This window comes from Rhinatrema bivittatum, chromosome 4, assembly GCF_901001135.1.
Source record: "Rhinatrema bivittatum chromosome 4, aRhiBiv1.1, whole genome shotgun sequence".
Lineage (NCBI taxonomy): Eukaryota > Metazoa > Chordata > Amphibia > Gymnophiona > Rhinatrematidae > Rhinatrema > Rhinatrema bivittatum.
The window spans coordinates 71,702,166-71,722,882 of NC_042618.1; the positions used below are offsets into that span (position 1 = coordinate 71,702,166).

The window sequence follows — 20,717 nt, forward strand, 5'->3', positions numbered from 1 at the left end:
TTCACCTCCTTTCAGGAAAAATAATTTTTATCCAGACAAACAACCAAGTGGCCATGTTTTACATAAACAATCAGAGAGTTACAGGCCCATATGCCCTCTGCTAGGATGCCATCTGAATTTGTTTGTGGGCAGGACATCACAATGTCCATCTCTAGGTGATCTACTAGTTGGGAATCCAGAATATATTGGTGGACCACCTCAGGAGAGTGTTGCAATTGCACCTAGGATCAGGAAGTAGTGAATGACTTGTTCAGTTGCTGCAGAAAGCCAATAATCAAGCTATTTGCTTCAAGTGTCAACAAGAAGGTCGAACAATTATCCAAGCAGCTACTCATCAGATCCTGATGCTTTTCTGCTAAACTGGAATGTTGGTTTACTATATGCTTATCCACTGATTTCTCTAATACTGTCCAGAAGGTCCATCAGAACAAGGCAGGAATGATCCTCATAGCACTAGCCTGGCCACAAGTGTGGTAACCATAGCTCATCTGTCTTTCAATTCAGTTACTGAATTGAAAGACAGATGAGAATATTTCCAACTTTTATCACTCAGAAAGTTGGCAGGCTCTGCCATACAAACCTGCTATCAATGGCCCTCAGAGTGTGGATGTTGAACATGCAGTAGTTTCTCCTTATGCATTCTAAAAGAGGTGGAGGATCTTCTTATTTCTTCCAGAAAACCTTCCAGCAGAACATCCCACAGTTTCAAATAGAAGTTCTCTACTTGGTTTAGGACCACCCAACTGAATCCCTCCTCCTTTGGTCCAAAGAACTTGCTTCAATATCTATTCTGCCTTTTATCTTCAAGCTTTAGCATCTCTTCAATCAAAGTTCATCTCAGTGACATTGTGGTGTATCACCAACAGGTGGATCTCTCCACCTCTTGGTATCAAAGTTCAAGAAAGAACTGTGGCATTCCAAACCTCTTATCAGTAAGCCTCAATTGCCTTGGGATCTCAACTCATGAAACTTCCTTTCGAGCCTCTTGTCTCAGTGGACTTGAAGTTTCTTATCTGGAAAATGTTTCCCATGGAAATCACTTTGGCATGAAGAGTAAGTGAACTACAGGCTTTGGTTTCATATTCACCATACCTTCAGTTTTTTCATACTAGGTTCTATGAACTCGTCTCAGATTCCTTCCAAAAGTGGTATCGATGTTTCACATTAACAAAGCTATTGTGCTATCTACATGCGATGATAGGAATTGTAGAGATAAGCAGACTAGATAAGCTGTTTGGTTGTTTCTCCATCTTATTTCTATGTCACATTCTTTCCAAGACCACATGCACACAAAGGAGAATGGATTTTTCTCTCCTTGGACTGCAAGAGAGCCCTGTCGTATTACCTAAAGAGGACTCAACCTCACCATCAAGCTTCTCAGCTACCCTTTCCAGTAGATTGGAAAGGGTAGTTTCTAAACAAATTCTGTCCAAGTGGCTAGCAGACTCTATAATGAACTGTTACATGCTGGCTAGCGCACAGATCACAGACTCAGTCAAGGCTCATCTCAGGGCCTCTTCTATTGAAGACATTTGCAAAGCTGCTACTTATTCATCTGTTGGCAAAGCAGATCTGAACAGCCTGTTCACCCAGCAGTCCACTCGCCACATAGCGGGGCTGTGTACTCTTTAAGTAATTACTCCATTAAGCAACCATCAGCTTGGGACTACCTACACATTATGGCTAATGCATGCTTGCTTGTCAAAAAAGAAAGAAAATTTGCTTATCTCTAAATGGGGTTCTCTGTAGACAGCAGGATAAATTAGCCATACTTAATATTTGCCTGTCTCTTTGCAAAGTGAGCTCTGGAAGAGACTGAAGGGTTTAGGAGGCAGTGAGTGTGCCTCCTGCACAAGCTCAGTAAAGCTTTTCTGATCTTTCAGAGATGGGTCTGTGTCTTCGTCAGCCATCGTATCACCCATGCTTTATAACAGTGGTCCCCAAACTTGTCCTGGAGGGCCACCAGCCAGTCGGGTTTTTGGGATATCCTCAATGAATATGCATGAGAGAAAATGTGCATGCACTGCCTCCATAACATGCAAATTTTCTCTCATGCATATTCATTGTGGATATCCCAAAAACCCGATTGGCTGGTGGCCCTCCAGGACAGGTTTGGGGACCACTGCTTTATAGCTTGTTTATCCTGCTATCTACAGAGAACCCTGTTTACAGGTAAGCAAACTTGCAATCTCTTTTTAAGTACCCTTATGTCTTTATGTCTTTAATTTAGCACCCATTTTTTTATTTTGTACCCATTTGTTTCACTTACCCAGGCTAGCCCAGTTAGATTTTATCCCAGACACTCATAGCTTTCCTTATTCACTTACCCAGTCTTACTAATTGACATCCATAGCATCATTCAGAGAGTCACTCAGCCTTACTCCCACAAATGGTCTCTGCAGCTAGGGTGATGCCTTAATGCTTGGTGCAGACATCATTTCCTCTGTGTATTGTACTAGCTTCAGTTTCTCCAGGCTTCAGCTCCCTTTGTGTTTGGTGCAAAGAAAGTTGAGACTTTTCTTAAAATTTGGAGTGATTACACGCGATTAGCACATTTTAATATATACGCGCATAAATGAGCACATGATTAAAAATTCTAGGCATATCCTTGCTCATGCACTGATATATGCATGTATAGAGCATGCACAGTTCTCTGGGCCTCATTTACCAAGCATTTTTCCCATAGACACAAAATGGGAGAAAAGCGTTAGTAACTTAGGCCCTTAACTGGGTAAGTAGTGATATTCGTACTTATCTGGTTACCTTAATCAGATAAGTTAGACCTGCCATAGAGTAGATCTAACTTAGTCGGATGTAACTTATCCGGCTAAGTAGTGATTTTTTGATAGGATATTCAGCAGCACAGCAATGCTGCTGAATATTCCAGGTAAATTAGCCAGATAGTCTTTTCTGGCTAACTTTTCTAAATGTTTTGCTTTGAATATCGCTTTCTAAATATTTACCTTCAGGCTGATACAATAAAGTGCGCACAGGCCGAGCGCACCGTTAGCCCCCATTTGGACGCGTGTTTTTGACGCGCTATTTTTACCCCTTATACAGTAAGGGGTAATAGCGCGTGGAAAACTTGCGTCCAACACCCCCCCCCCCCCCCCCCCGAAATGAATAGCGCCCGCAACATGCAAATGCATGTTGTTGAGCCTATTAGTTAATGCCGCACAATACAGAAAGTAAAATGTGCAGCCAAGCATCACATTTTACTTTCAGAAATGGCAGGCGTTAATTTCGGCCGGCACCAGGAAAGTGCACAGGGTTACCATCTCAACTTCCTGACTCTCCCTTCCGACTCCCCACCCCTGCAGGCGTGGGGTCTCACGGATCACTCGGCTCTTTTAGAGCAGGAGGCTTCTCTTCTCCTACAGTCAAACGCTATAGAACCCGTTCCTCTCTTTCAACAAGGACAGGGGTTCTATTCCAGGTACTTCCTGATCCCAAAAAAGTCAGGGGGACTTCGTCCCATCCTGGACCTAAGGGCCCTCAACAAGTACCTCCACAAAGAGAAGTTCAAAATGGTGACCCTAGGCTCGTTGCTCCCTCTGCTACAAAGAGGGGACTGGTTATGCTCTCTAGACCTAAAAGACGCATATACCCACATTGCGATAACACAATCTCATCGCAAATACCTCCGTTTCCTAGTAGGCCAAAGTCACTACCAATATCGAGTGCTACCTTTCGGCCTCGCATCCGCACCACGCGTGTTTACCAAGTGCCTCGTGGTGGTTGCAGCATTTCTTCGACAGGAAGGTGTCCACGTCTACCCCTACTTGGACGATTGGTTGATCAGGGCCCCAACCCAGCAATTAGCTCGGTCCTCCCTGACCCTAACAATTCAAACTTTGCTTTCGCTAGGTTTTCTAATCAATTACGAAAAATCCTGCTTAGTCCCATCTCAAACCTTATCCTTCATTGCGCAGACTTGGACACCTTACAGGCAAAAGCCTTCCTTCCTCATCAACGGGTCCAGACCATAGTGTCCCTAGTTCGCCAGCTGCGCTCTCAACACACAGCCACAGCTCGCCAACTCCTGGTTCTTCTTGGACACATGGCCTCCTCAGTTTATGTGACTCCCACAGCCCGCTTAGCCATGAGAGTCACATAATGGACTCTGAGACTACAATGGACTCAAGCTATTCAGCCTCTGTCCTCCATAGTCCACATCTCCAACACCCTTCGTCTCTCTCTTGCATGGTGGATGAATCCGTTCAACCTCTTACAGGGCTTACCCTTTCTTCCACCAGATCCTCAGGTAATTCTCACCACCGATGCTTCCAACATCGGTTGGGGTGCCCATGTAAACGATCTGCAAACTCAAGGGCACTGGTCACGAGAGGAAGCCAAACACCAGATAAATTTCCTGGAGCTCCGAGCGATCCGCTACGCTCTCAGGACTTTTCAAGATTGCCTTTCAAATCAAGCAATCTTAATTCAGACAGACAACCAGGTGGCCATGTGGTACATAAACAAGCAGGGAGGCACAGGTTCCTTCCTTCTGTGTCAGGAAGCTGCGCAGATCTGGGCAGAAGCCCTCTCCCGCTCCATGTACCTCAGGGCCACCTATCTGCCGGGAGAAGACAATATATTGGCAGACCAGCTGAGCCGTGTCTTCCAACCACACGAGTGGTCACTCAATCCTTTGGTAGCGACCTCTCTGTTTCACAAGTGGGGTTATCCCCACATAGACCTCTTTGCGTCCCCTCAAAACCACAAAGTGGACAATTACTGCTCTCTCATTAGGAGCCAGCTCTCTCGGCCGAGGGATGCATTCTCCCTCACTTGGACAATGGGTCTGCTTTATGCATTCCCTCCACTTCCTCTTCTGTCGAGGACTCTCGTGAAGCTCCGCCAGGACAGGGGAACTATGATCCTGATAGCACCGCACTGGCCTCGCCAAGTGTGGTTTCCCATACTCCAGGATCTCTCCATCCGCAGGCACATTCCTCTGGGAAAGGACCCGCATCTGCTCACTCAAAACGACGGATGCCTCCTCCATCCCAACCTCCAAGCCTTGTCCCTGACGGCATGGATGTTGAAAGGTTAGCCCTTCAGCCTTTCAACCTTTCAGATTCAGTTTCTCGTGTCCTGATAGCTTCACGAAAGCCTTCAACAAGAAAATCTTACTCATACAAATGGAAACGGTACACGTCATGGTGCACTTCTCAGTCCCTTGATCCCCTTTCCTGTCCAATCTCTAAATTCTTGGACTATTTATGGCATCTATCAGAATCCGGTCTAAAGACCTCTTCTATAAGGATGCATGTCAGTGTGGTAGCCGCCTTCCATAAAGGTATCGGGGGTGTCCCTATCTCAGTACAACCCCTGGTAACACGCTTTCTTAAAGGCTTGCTCCATTTGAAGCCACCCTTACGTCCTCCGGCCCCATCTTGGGACCTTAATCTGGTTCTTGGTCGTCTAATGAAACCACCTTTCGAACCTCTGCACTCCTGTGAATTAAAATATCTCACATGGAAAGTGTTATTCCTTTTGGCTATCACTTCAGCTCGCAGGGTTAGTGAACTACAGGCCCTAGTTACCTATCCGCCTTACACTAAGCTCCTGCAGGACCGGGCGGTACTCCGCACTCACCCTAAATTTTTACCTAAGGTAGTTTTGGAGTTTCATATCAATCAATCCATCATACTACCTATCTTCTTTCCCAGGCCCCACTCCAACTCCGGGGAACAGACTCTGCATACCTTAGACTGTAAACGAGCTCTAGCTTTTTATCTAGACCATACAGTTTCTCACAGGAAGAGCACTCAATTATTCATCTCTTTCCATCCTAACAAATTAGGACAACCTGTGGGTAAGCAGGCTCTTTCCTCCTGGTTGGCAGACTGCATTTCTTTTTGCTATGAGCAAGCTGGCATTCCTTTCCAAGACCGTGTTAAAGCACACTCTGTGAGGGCCATGGCGACTTCAGTAGCACACCTTCGATCGGTGCCGCTTCCTGACATCTGCAAGGCTGCAACCTGGAGTTCCCTCCACACCTTTGCAGCCCACTATTGTTTGGATAAAGCGGGAAGACAGGATTCCATCTTCGGCCTATCTGTCTTGCGTAACCTTTTTCCAACTTGATGTACCAACACCCTTCCACCTTCCCGGTAGGGTGCGGATGTCCTTTACCAAATTCCACCCCAGTTGTTGTGCCTGTTGCACGTTGTTGGGTGCATTTGGTGCAAGTCAGGACATCCTCAGCTCGGTACTCACCCATTTGTGAGGACAACCATCCTGCTTGTCCTGTGAGAAAGCAAATGTTGCTTACCTGATGTAACAGGTGTTCTCACAGGACAGCAGGATGTTAGTCCTCACGAAACCCGCCCGCCACCCCGCGGTGATGGGTTCGTTTATTTACTTTTTCGGCACTGCCTGTAGCTATAAAAACAAGACTGAAGGGAGACCCCTGCTGGCTGCAGGGTTAGTGCCGTGCTGGGCATGCCCAGTAGGGGCCAGTCAAAGTTCTGGAAACTTTGACAGAAGTTTTCCGTGGTTGGGCTCCATCCTCGATGTCACCCATTTGTGAGGACTAACATCCTGCTGTCCTGTGAGAACACCTGTTACATCAGGTAAGCAACATTTGCTTTATCACTTCAAACAAAATCTCAAATTAGACTGTGAAATCAAAATGACATTTGCATAATCAAATAGGCTGTCTCTCTTCTGACAACTGTACAGCATGTGGACCAGAGAGCACTCTTGTACAATTCCTGGAGTAGACTGTTAGTTCAGTGCATCTCAGAGATCTGACAGAGCATTCTGTCTTGCTAATTCATGTCCAGGCTTTAAATAATTAGAAGGCATTTACAATGTGGATTGCCAGACATAATGCCAGTTGTACATCAGCTATTTGATATCAGCAAAAGGTTTTCTTGATAGATTATACTCATCTGCTAGGTATCTAGTGCAATAACAATTTCAACATGCAAATAGTACCATTTAATTAAAACCAAAGAGCTCCAGTACTGTTACTCTTTGCAGGAAACCAATCCTCCACGGAAAGAGTCAAGAACAGAGTTTCATAAGAATATATATTTCCTGGAGTGGTGCTCAATTTAGAAAGGGATCTAATGTGGAGATTAGCTGTCTTCCTTTGGAAACCAGTAGCCATCCAGACTGCTTCAGCATTGTCCCATACACTCCAGAGTAACCTAAAATAACACACAGACTTTGAAATAACTATATAATATAATATAATATATATGTTGCTGTGTAATAGAGTGTATAACTATTGTTCATAACTACAGGATTACATCACAGGGGCTAGATCATTTTTACAAATGACCAATGCTGCTTACCTTCCACCTTTTCTGTTAAAGATTTATTTTAAGTATAAAATTATTATTTTTTTTTAAATTTTAGAATCCGCAGGAATTTAAATTTATCAGATTTACAGAAGAACATAAGTGCCATGCTCAGTCAGACAAAGGTCCATCAAAGTTTATTTCCAATTGCTAGGATTTATAATCATACTCCTAATATAGTTCTTAAATTGTTTTATAGAAAGAATACTCCAGTGGGTAGAGGAATTCTGCAGAGGTATTTTGGCTCTGTACCTCTCTTGCCACAGCTTGTTCTTGTAGATCTTCATTCCAGGGGCCAAGTGTTTGCTTTTCCCTCAGAAGAATCTGTTACTGAAGTGAGCATTTTGCATTGGCTGAGGAAGATACAACTGGGAACAGGAAAGCCCAGCAGTAAGTATCTTAAAGTTGTAAACTTTAATCATGTGAACATGATTATACGCCACGTTTTTCCAGAGGGGATAAGGATACAGTCTTGATTCTGAAGGGCAAATCACTTAGAAGAATATTTTCCAAAATGCAGTAATGCATGTTGTGAGTAAATAAGACCCAAAGAGATTCATGGGGCCTATTTATGAGCAATGTGTGGTGTTTTGGTAAATATACCCCTTTGTAAGCGAAAAACTAAAGGTCAATGTTTTATACATATTCTTTGAAAATGGGAACGCTAACTTTTTTAAACTCTTGTATTGCTAATGACATTGGAATAGATTTAAGTTTCGATAAGGGTATAATGTGCAATAAACAGCATTTAATGCCGCTAGGCACTCTTTGGTAGTGATGCCACTGTCTTTTTCCATACTAAAAAGGTCAGATTGGGCCCAAGCTGTGAGCCCATGGCAGTGTCTCAGTGGCTCAGCTGTTATGTTACAGCCTCCACCACAGAGTTGAAGCTGGAGAGGCGATGTGCAGGAACTTTTTTAGTCCCATATAGACTGCCAGGGCTGCAAAATTCTTCTTCCCTCAATGGGACATAGCTGTGTGATGGGGTACTGTAGCTCAAATCTGTTGCATTTTGTGACCTTCCCAAAATTTTGCTTCCATGACACTGGCCTAAAAGGCCTGTGTGGAAATTCAGGCCTACTCCTGAACAGACTACAGTTTATGCTTGGTTTATTGAGATGCATATATCCAATGGGAAGTGAATTTTGTTCACCCACATATTCTCAGGCTTTGATTTGACACCTTTTTGTTTCTGAAAAATATCTGTAATTGTTGGTTATTTTCCCAATTTTTATCACCCATCTGTTATACCATCCTAGCCATTTTAGCTGATCGTGATTGGAAACCTCCCCTTCCTGATTACAACTTCTTGGGCATGATGGATGCTGCACTTCCTCAATTTGCTGCTCAAAGAATTCCTGTTCACTTAAGATCAGATGCCCGCTGGAATGAAGAGGAAGATGCAACTGATGAAAAAAGAGATGTGAAAGAGAAACAGAATGAGAAAGCAAGGAAAGAAACCAAGAAAATGTAATGTTTACAGAGATTTACATGGAACTGTCCTGAGCTTTACAGGAACAGGGAATTAGCAGCTTTATTGTCATATAGAATTATGACAAAATTAGAAAATAGTGACCAGATTCAGAGATCAAGTGGTGATTTAAAAAGAAAAATTGAATTTTTTTCTAATATTATTTGCTAATAGTATTGTACTGTTGGCAGCAAGCATTTTTAAATCATGATTCTGCCTGTTTTGTTAGATGTCCTTGCCTTTGACCTGGGACATCTAGCTAACAGTGTCTGATAGTAGTGCTTGCCTTCATGGTATTATTGCTTAATTGAAACATAGCAGCAGTATGGAAATCTGGGACAGAACTACAGAGATAAGATGTATAAATGTCTTTGTTAACCAGATAATGTTTTTCAGACCTACAAACTGAATTATCTGCAGTATTCCAGTAATATAAGATAAATGTGTATTCCAGAGTGATAATGATGGTTTAATTCAGTGTAGTTTCTTTATCCTAGCATTGGTAACTTAAATCTGCTGTTTTTCTGGATATATGTATCAAACAAACTGTTTTATTTGTAGAAAAACTGATCTAAATGAGTCATTAAACATAACAGAATGAAGAATTGAAGCACCGAAATCTGAACATACTTAAAACTATATAGAAATGTCAGTAAATGAAGACAATTTTAGATGCTCCAGTAAAGCTTTACATGGAGAAATTTATATAGAGAGAGGGAAAGAGAAGCAACTGTGCTTTCATGCAGAATTATGACAAGAATGTGCTTTGAAACCATCAAGAAATGTTTTGGGAGAAATAGAAAATTTTGCTCATTTTCTGGAGTTGTCCTTATGTTAGTGTTCTGGAATTTTATAATAGGTAAATGGGGAACTCTTAGGAACATTGATGGAAATGCTATTGAATGTCTGTCTGGTTTTGCATGGATGGGAAAAAAGGTTTTACAATAAAGTGGCTTCATCCTGACCCTTCTACAGTTTCTTGGTGGAGAAGGAATGAAAGCATTAAATAATGTAGAAAAAAATCACATATGACCTCCAGTATTTATAATGGGTGTACGAGGCCCAGTTAATGAAATTCAATTGAATCAAAGGCTCTTTTATGTTACAAGGCCAAAGATGAGGGATAATTGAATAAAATTTAGAATACTGTAGATCAAATTATGCAATGAAATCCAAGAAAAGGAAGAAAGACCTCTATTAAATTTAAAATTGGAGTTCTGAGATTAGATCAGAGAAATTGTATAAAAGAAAAGGTAAAATGATACAATCGCAGTCGAGATCTGCAAACATTGTACTTTTGTGTAGAATAGAAAGTGTTTATGTAATTTTGGAGAAGTGAAGCCTTCAGAAAGCAAAGTGTATTTACCTGACATGATATCAAATAATGTATCAATGTAAATTCTGCATTTGATTGTACCATAAAGATTTCCAAGCTTAACCAGTTTTTGCTGTAAACCGGCATGATGTCTACAACTAATGCCGGTATATAAAAATGTTTAAATAAATAAAAATAAAATATATTTTTTTGTTATAAGAATGAAAGTGTATTTGGTTCCTCCATCCCACCCCACTGTACTTTCTGTCTTGCTGTTGCTTGTAATCCATGACAGCGATATGCCTGCACTGTTAGATAAATGAGTCACTGATATACATGTTTTTGATATAATTAACATACAGCAAGTGAAAGATGTGAGGAATACAGTAACTTAATGTGTGTGATTCTGCAGCATTCAACAAACCTTGAGGATCATTTGAAGTTGCTTCGTCTATGTTGTTTATTTGAAAGAGAAAAATTACCAGACAGGGTTGAATTACATTTTGTTAAAAGAACAACTTTGGGGGTCTGATCTTTCCAATACCACTAGCACAGAAACCTTTAAAAAAAAAAAAAAAAGCAGAAGAGTCCATCTTTCTACAGGATCTGGGAGAATGTGAGCTGTGAATCTAAGATACCTGGCGTGTCCTGCACCTCAACAAAAAATTTAATTGTATGCTTGTGGTACAGATGCAACTTCTGAAGGGACCCAGAAATAGAGATTACAGTTGAGGGCATCTACTATAATAAGAACCTTCTCCCAGGACAAGCAGGATGATAGTCCTCACACATGGGTGGCATCATCAGATGGAGCCCGGTCAAGGAACACTTTTGTCAAAGTTTCTAGAACTTTGACTGGCACACTGAGCATGCCCAGCATGCTACTAACCCTGTAGCCACACGAGGTCCCCCTTCAGTCTCTTTTTTTCCATGCAGCAGTTGCCTCACGATTATCTCATACTTTTTCTCACGGAATTTTTTGAAGTTTTTTCTTCAATTTTTCCCTGTCCTGGGGTCCCCCATCATGCACTGACCTCCGACGATGCTTCGGTAGGTCATTACTGTGTTTTGCGGTCGGTTCCTGGCGGTGTACTTCTCGGTGGCTGATGGCCACCGATCACACGCCCCTTTTTTCCAACATGGCGACCGGTTTTCAGAAGTGCCCCAAGTGTCCAAGGACTATGTCCATAATGGACCTGCATGATGTCTGCGTATTGTGCCTCGGGACTTCCCACGACGTCCGGTGTCCAAGTTGTGCACAGATGACCCCCAAAGGCCTCTCACCCGACTGGAGAAGATAGAGCACTTGTTTGCCTCTATGTGCTCATCTCTATCAACTCCAGGTAAAGGCGCACAAAGTCGAGGGGTTCCATCTTCCTCGGACCCCTCTCCATCGCCATCTCTTCAAAAGAACCGATGAGCGGGTGACCGTCCGTCACCGACGTCATCCCATTCCAGGACTTCTGCGTCTTCATCCTCGGCGCCGGAGAAGGACCAGGCCGAGCACCGAGAGAATCACCTCCACCGGCACCGATGTACATACCCTTCTGGTGCCGGCACTGACACAGCAGTGGCATCAACCTCAGCCGAGCCGCCTTTGAAAAAGGCCCAGGGAGAGGAGCCCCCATCCTCCTCTGGACCTGGGACCCTGAGGCGTTCCCCACCGATATCAGTGCCAGACACCGAGCCTCCACGGATTCCCGTAGATGCTCCAGTAATGCCTAGCCTGCCTTCTACCCAGCTGCCGTGTTAGCCACGCCAGCCTTTCGGGAGGAATTGGACCATATGGTCCAAGAGGCAGTGCTGAGTGCCCTTAGGGGCTCTCATATCGCCGCCGGAACTGGCGTCCTCAATGTTGGCTCCGCTTCTCAAGCCCTTAGACACCCTTATCGGTGCCCTGCCATAGGTTCCCGTTCCATCGGGTTCGTCGGCACCCAGCCAACTACCGATTCCTCCCCCGGTCTCGATACAGATTCTGACATAGAAATGACGGCAGAAGAAGACCAAACGGCCCATCCAGTCTGCCCAGCAAGCTTCACACATTTTTTCTCTCATACTTATCTGTTTCTCTTAGCTCTTAGCTCTTAGATCACACAGTTCAACTGGATACACCTCCATCCCAACCTTCTGTCTTGGACTCGATGCTTAGATGTTGAGAGCCACCTGAATACTCACATTTGCCTCCAGGTGTTTCTAAGGCTATTCTAGCAGCAAGAAAACCTTCTCCAAGGGTATCCTACAGAAGAGATTTTCCATTTGGTGTCAAGAACAAGTCAAAGTACCATTTGCATGTCCAGTTTCTGTACTCTTTCAGTATCTTTTCACTCTTATCTAATGCTGAACTAAAATCCAACTCTGTCAGAGTCCATTTGAGTGCTATAGCTGTGTATCATCAGCATTTCAAAGATCTTCCCATTTTTCAACAACCTTTAAGGCCTAATTGTAAAAGGTCTACGCATGCCTATACCAGGATATACATGCGCATTTTCAAAGGCCCGCAGCCACGCGCGTATCTCCCGGTACGTGCAGAAGAAAGATCAGCCAAAAAAGGGGCAGGCCGGAGGCGAGGCGTGAGCAGGCTAGGATAGTGCCATTAAGGCACTGTCCCATTGCAGCGCGTGCTGGGAACACGACCCACGCAACTTGCTGCTGCTCTGGACCGTGGTTAAGTAATAAAACAAAAAATATAGGGTAGTTAGCAGGGTTTTAGGGGTCGGGGCGGATAGGGGAAAAGGGAGGCAGGTTAGGGGGTTTAGGAAGTTCCCTCCCAGTCCGCTCCTTTATTGGAGCGGACTGGGAGGGAATGAGGATTAGGACCTATTGCGTCACCACATGTATCTTGTAAAATTTCCCCCCTTATGCGCGCACGCATTGGTATTTGTGCACTGATATAAAATTGGGCACATATGTGCAAGCGGGTACTGTGCGCTCATCGGCACGCACATGTTATAAAATCAGCATGTCCGTATGCCTTTTAGTGTCCAGATTTATGAAGGGCCTTCTTCATCTTTGTCCACTGATTTATTTATTTATTTATTTGTTTGTTGAGTTTTATATACCATCGTTCGGTGAAGCCATCACAATGGTTTACAAGATTCAAATAGTAGTTAGTATTTTAACATATGCGAATTGAGGATATATCAGGATACATATTATATTCGAAAATGAAAGGTTAAAAGGGATCGGAGTGGGTAAGGATTAAAGGAAGGGGATAGGAAGTGGGGGGAAGGGCTTTGAGGGGGGAGTAAGTAGAGAGGGGAAAGGAGGGTTACAAGGGTGGCGAAATTAGTTAAACAAAATAAAACAATAAAATAAAACAATCTGCCTACACTATGAGATTTAAACATAGTGCTTGCTCAGCTTATGAAGAAACCTTTTGAGCCCTTAGCTACTTCTGACTTTGATCATGACATTTTTTATTGGGGGTAGTGCTACCAAGTCTTGTATCTCACTCACCTTATGTGTAGAAGGTGTAGAAATCACTGCTATTAAGAAGAGTACTTTACAAGAAATAAACTTTCTTAGAAGGTACTCTAGGGGCTATTTTTTTTTTTTTTGCTTTTGTTTTTTTTTAGTTTTGAAAAAGGGATATTTTGCATTACTTTTTTGTTTATTGGGTATTATTACTGCTTATGTGTAGAAAGGAAGAAAAGAAAGAAAAGGGCTCCCTCTTCCCATGCCAACTCCAACCTACCCCTAACCTTATATTCTAACTTTACAGTCTAACCCACTAATTAGGGGGTTGGACTACACAGAATAACTTGACATTGGTTCGCAGAGAAACACAAGGAAGTAATCTAAATAAATTTGGTCATTTAGGGGGAGCTTATTAGTGATACCATAATATAAATTTCAGATAATTTATGTTTAGTTGGTCTGATTTTTAGTAGCTAAGGCAGCGTGATTATTTATAGAACACACACTTAATAGATACAAAAATACATTTTATGAACTAAAAATGAGTTTTGGAAAATTGTTTAACTGTATCTATTAGTGGCCTTAGACAAATAAATGTGAAATTAATCCTAACCAAAATAATAAGAAATCATAATTTTATTAGAGATTATAGGTAAACAGATTAAGATCATAGATTAGGATAAATTACTAGTCATCAATTAGAGGAAAGTAGTGCTTAGTACCCTGAAGGGGAGGGATAGAAAATGAATCAGATTATTTTGTCTCATCTGCAAATAGAACAAATTAAGTACATTTCTTGTGAGTTTGATAGGCAGCATTATATTTGAGCTTTGTAGTAAAAATAATTTTGAGTTGCTCTGGTTTACTTTTACACCCTCAGTAACAAGATTCTACAAAAGGAGCAACACAAAAAACTTCATACCTCATGGATTTATAAATATATTTTGTAATCTGAAAGAATAAGAGAAGACATTTTATGCTTCCAATAAGCAAGCAAACAGGATCACAAGCAGGGATTCTGAATGTGGAGGTGGAAGTAGATTCCACTTACTTGCCAATTGAAGAAAAGGCATGGATTTTAGTAGGTTTTAATCAATTTTCAACAGGTACCTGAAGCTCCCACCAACTGAAGGATGGCCAGGAAACATTGTACGCCAAAGCTGTTGCCTCTACCGGGGCAGCTCAAGGCATTCTGCTCTCTGAGATGAGGGATGAAATGGCTCTCCCCTCCCTGCAGCACAGGTGAAATCACCAATAGGGTTGGGGGGGTGGGGGGGGAGGCAAGTCTCCCTTAGGATCTGGCTCCTTTGGTAATTTGTAATGCTGGGGGAGAGGGCAGGAGTTAGGGGTTCCAAAGGAGTGAATATATTACTGACATTCTTTCTAAGAAGTTGGCAACCCTGCCACACTCTTAGGAGCCCTATTTTATTTATATTCTACCTTTCAGCTATTTTAAGGTGGATTACATTCAGGAACTGTAGATGTGTCCCTGTCTGTAGAGGGCTCACAATCTAAATACACGATTCACTAAGGGTTTTTCCCATAGACACAAAGTGGAAGAAAAGCTTTAATGAATCTGGCCCTACGTTTGTACCAGAGGGAGAGATAACTTACCCATGGTCACAAGGAGCAGCAGTGGGATTTGAACCCCAGCTTTTCCTGCTAGCCAGCCTGCTGCACTAACCACTAGGCTACTCCACCATTCCCTATTGCTTGCCTCTCACCCTTCCCCAGCATCTTCCCCCTGGGGATGTGAGAGGTGAATGGTGGGAGTCCATGCATGTGGAACACTCTCATAGGGCTAGTCGAAGGGTTTTAGATGCCCTAGATCAGTGGTTCTCAACCCTGTCCTGGGGACCCCCCCAGCCAGTCGGGTTTTCAGGATATCCACAATGAATATGCATGAGAGAAAATTTGCATACACTGCCTCCATAACATGCAAATTTTCTCTCATGCATATTCATTGTGGATATCCTGAAAACCCGACTGGCTGGGGGGGTCCCCAGGACAGGGTTGAGAACCACTGCCCTAGATTAACCTTACAGCCTTTAGTTCCCTCCCCTCCTCACACAATTAAAAATTATGCATACTTTTCCATTTTAAAATTTATTAACCGCTTCCCCAACCTTCAAAGTACAATCTTCTAAAGTAAAAATATCACAATAACATGTATATTATATTTACATGCATGGCAAAAAAGACACTTTCAATATTAGTAGTTTAATAGACTTAATCAACTACCTTTCTCATAGTAATCAAGGTGGTTTACTGGATCCGATATGGTATGGTAAAGTACACTGACCAGCAGAATGCCAGGAATAAATTGAACTACAATTCCACTATAGTAAGCCTTCTATGTCATAAACTGCCAGCACTCAACCTTTGCAAATATCACATCAGTCTCTAAATACCAATTAGAAAAACAGATTAAAGCCAGGTTGTTGTAAATCTCTTTATAGAAACTACACGCTAGCAGAATACCTAACCTCAGTCACGCATTCAAAACACAGACTATAAAGACAGAATAAAGAGATCATAAAATATAAATTGAAACATGCAGACAAAATCTGAGTTGGAAACTGCAAGAAACCAAACTGTATGCAATGCAAATACAATCAAGAAATATAAAACATTAAACATACAATGAAAAGAATGTCACCCAATAATTAAAAACAAAAACATGTAAAAAAAAAATTACCAAACACTAATAAAATATTTCAAAACAGCAGACATATCGCATCCAACAATTAAAATGAAAAAGGATAAAAAAAAAATCTCCCTCTCTCCATATCTAGAAACTTTAGATTTCCAATCATCCTGAGACTGTTGTAGATTGGAGGAGGGTGCATAAACTTTAATCTCTCTCTCACACGCATACTCTCTCTTATACTCGTAGGCACAGGCACTCTCTCACAGATACATGTGCAGGCACAGGCACTCTCTCAGACACCCACACATGCACTCATACACACATAGACACCCATACCCTCTAATACAATCACACACACACACACACCCTTATACACTCACCCTCTCTTACATATAGACACACACACACCCTCCCAAGGTTTCTATATTAAGCTGATGGAGGTGCTTGGGCTGCACAAAGAACATGATTGAGAGCCAGTGCCATCTTTCTTGGTTGAGAAGGTTTTCCTCCAGGAAGATATTCCAAGGCGAGGGCTCTCCTGGCTATGCAAGGCCATTATGGGATCTTTGTTGGACAGTGATCTTCCTCTTGCGTTGACAAAGGCATGGAATAGAGACCTTCAGTTTGATCTTGATGTAACACACTGGAAAGGGGATATGGCAGAAGGCCCATAGAATTTCTTTTTGTCAGAGGAGGGTGGAATTGATGGTTAAATTACTACATCAGGCTTACAGCTTCCCTCTTCTTTTTTGCCAAGTTCTCTCCTGGTGCTTCTCTAGACTATGCTGGAGGGGATGCAGGATAGGAAGGATCCTATTTGCATATTTGGTGGGAGTGTCCACGAGTGGCTGCCTTTTGGAAAGGTATTGGCGAGCCCATGGCAAAAATGGGAGTTAGTATTCTGCTTATACCTGGTCTGTGCTTGCTGGGGAGATGGGAAGTCTCACGCCTGCCTACTGCCAAACGATTACTGACTGATCAGTTGGTACATACAGGTTTACAATAACTTTATTGTGGAAATCTGCTCCCTCAATTGAAGTGTGGTACAAACAAGTTCTAAACCTGGCAAATATAGAAAAGCTCACTTTCATGCTGAAGCACAATCTGTTCATGTATGAGAAGCCATGGGGTAGCTTTTGGGCTTTTTGGAATAAGAGACCTTAAGGGTTAATTGAATTGATTTCTATTTTAATCAGCCTATAAAATGAGTAATTGTATCTTTGTTCATAAATCATATTCTATGTAGTGTTGTGAGCCTTGTTGAAAAATAGTTTAAAAAAAAATTAAGTATAGCTTGCAGACGAATTGAGGAGTCTCCCTTGGTGACTGCTGTGCAGGAACACTCAAACTGTTCAATAAATTCTGTGAAAGCACAGTCTGTATCAGTGCTGACAGATTATGTCACACAATTGCGTGGCTGAATTGTGCCGCTATCTACAGAGAACACCTGTTACAGGTAAGCAACTTTGCCTTATTCTGTTCCTGTACTCAGCTGCAGGCCCAGAGGAGTAGTACAATAGTGCCCATTGGTCTACCATGGTAGTTACTGAGCGTATGTTATATCTTCTAAAAATATGCTTTTCCTGTTTGCACCGCACTAGAGGCTGTCTGGCTCTGACTTTGGCCATAATGGGCAATGTTTCGTGGTGTGCCACATGCGTCACAATTTGTCTGTCAGTGTTGTACTTGGTCAGAGGAAGAGTCTGGAGGTTAAGTTGTAGAATCTGCAGGAGGCAGAACAGAAGCATAGGCTATGATAGAAATTACTCATTCTCCTGTGAGGGGCCTTTGACATTGTTTCCCGATTGAAAGAGATCACAATTTGGTTTACAGCTCGTGATTCGATATAAGGCAAGGTTTAAGATTGGATCAAAATTTGCAACTTACTATTTGTCTATAACCGGACAATAGGCTTTACATCATCAGAATGGCAGTTGTAATAGGTACTGGGAAGGAAATAAACTTCTTATATCTTGAAAATATCTTTTGGGGGCTTTTTTCTCACTGTCATTTTAAATGTGGTATTGCTTGTTAAATAGGAAGTACAGTAAATATAAATAATTTCCTCTGAATATTCTGACAATTTGTATATAATATTTATAATCATAAATAGTACAGTTTCCCCACAGTGGTGTGCGGTGACATTTATAGCAGGGGATTGTCTCGTTCCCTCAGTCCCCTCTCCCCTCCTACACGCGCCGCCCACTCGCCATCCCTCTCCAGTCTAATGGTCTTGCTCCCTCCCCACCTTGTCCCGTAGACACAAAAGACACATGGAACCCATATGGCATTAGGCCTGTTGTAACATGTAATGGGTGTGGGCTTGGCCCTCAGAAAGCACTGAATAAGTTACAATATAGTAAATCTCCTATATTCAAGAACAGCACTAATACTAGCACTCAAACTACAATCCTACCAACAAAAAGGCAACACTGCAAAAATGATATCAGGCTCTAAAACACCAATATACCTCCTATAAAACAAGCCAGGCTGCCTAAAATATCTGTAAAATAAAAAATACATGTACCTAAGAGTATTGTACAAAAACTTTTAAAACTGCATAAGTCCTTTTTTTCAGATGTCAGATCAGAGACCGTCACATCTAAAGATGGATCCTAATAACTCACATACAGTATTTTTTTATAATACTTACATAGATCCAATTAAAGCTATCACAGCCTACCAAAAATACAGTTACTCCAAGAGACAAATCTGCCATATCAAAACACCACTAACTTCCAGGTCTCAAACAGCAACAATACTACCCAGGAAAGAGCAGCTCTGCAAACATTACATTAGGCCTTAAAGACCAATGCACTTCCTACTGAAAACAGAACAAGACAGGCTGTTATAGACCCCTACACAGAAACTATACACTGCAAAATCCCTCACTTCAATCACACATACAGAACAGATAGACCCTTACCAAAGTCAAAATAAGAGACCAATAAACAAAATAAAGAAATATAAAACATCGTAAAAGTAAAACCATACCAATAAAAAGAATAAATATTTACAAAATTGATAACTAGAACATCCAATAATTAAACCTCATAAAAAATGTTTATAAAATTTCCCAAAATACCAGTATAAGGTTTCAAAACAGCAGACATATCAAATAATATCCAATAATAAAACTAATTTTAAAAATCTCCCACTCTTCATATCTGGGATGTTTCGATTTCCAGCCACTCTGAGATTGTTGAAGATTGGGGGAGGGAGAGCTGTACAAACCTTATCTTCTCTCCCATGCACACCCACTAGCTCTCCCTCACCCACTCACACCGGCTCACTCCCCCCCCCCCCCCCCCCACACACACAGGTAGTTGTCCATCCACACCCACAAACTGGTAATCACACACAAGTACACAGGATCTCACCCATCCACAAATACACACAGGCTCTTACCCACCCACAGGCTATTATTCTCTCCCCCCCCCCCCCATAGTCACCCACCCACAGGCAGTTAGACATATTCTACCACCGCCACACTCAGGCTCTCACCCAGCCACCCAATCACACATATACAACACAGCCTCTCACCCACATATACACAGCAGCACACTACCCATGTAGTCATACACACACTCACACACACATGCAGTCACCCACCCATACCCACACTCTGCTTCTCACACCCCCACACCCGCTCCCAGCTACTCATCCACACACACATAGGCAATCACACACACACACACACACACAGGCTCTACCCCAGCCATACAAACACACACAGGGCCTCTTGTTTAGCTGCCAGCAGCACTAGATCCTCCTTCTTTCCGCCACCACAGCGTTGTCGTCCACTCTTCAGCTGCCAGAGAGATGGGGTCAGTTGGCAGCCAATGCGTAGTCCTTCTCCCTTCCGTTGCTAGCAGGATGGGTCCACTGGCGGCCACCGTGACCTCTCTCTCTTGCCAGCTACCACAGGACAGGCTCTGCGGAGTCCTGCCGAGTTTTAGGGTGAGTGGCAGCAGGAGTCACTTTTATCCTAATGTCATCTTCTGCTGCCATGGGGCTGATCTCATGGTAAGAGCTGCTAGTCTGGCCCTGCGGTAGCAGGAGATGATGTTTGGATAAACGTGACTCCTGCTGGCCATGGACAGTGATGTAGGCCAGGATGTGTGATGCCATTGATCGGATCGGGCAGGAGTTTGGTTTATCCCTGCCCGATCTGATGTATGAAATCGGGAAGGCACTTACCACCCTGTAGCGACACCTATGGGCTGGAGATTCAATTAATCCCTTGAAGGCCCTGCCTGCACACCACTGGCTTCCCATTATGCCACTGGAATTTCTGTACGATGGCACGTCTTCTACTGAAATTTGTTGTAAAATCAGCAACAGCCACAATCTTATTTCTCTGCAATAAATAAACCTCACCACCACTCAACTATAGTCTTTGATGAGTGGGCAGTGACTTTTCGAACTGCATACCTAAGTCTTTCAGAAGACAATCTTCAAAGCCATTGACCCAGGTAAAGAAAACAAAAGCTTGGCTAGAAGTTGCCCACCTCTGCCTTTCTAAATGTATGTTTAGTCTTCCATAGT

At 42.6% G+C, this 20,717-nt stretch overlaps 1 protein-coding gene across 3 annotated transcripts in view; it reads left to right on the top strand.

Annotated features, from left to right (window-relative positions):
* TXNDC16 (thioredoxin domain containing 16) overlaps positions 1–10,321 on the top strand; it is a 242,981-nt gene extending 232,660 nt beyond the window's left edge. For all 3 annotated transcript variants that reach the window (XM_029598324.1, XM_029598325.1, XM_029598326.1), the window contains 2 exons: positions 7,516–7,706; positions 8,576–10,321. In XM_029598324.1, the coding sequence (XP_029454184.1) occupies positions 7,516–7,706; positions 8,576–8,790 (406 nt within the window). In that variant the 3' untranslated portion in view covers positions 8,791–10,321. The remainder of the gene's footprint in view (positions 1–7,515; positions 7,707–8,575) is intronic.
* Positions 10,322–20,717: the final 10,396 nt, after the last annotated feature.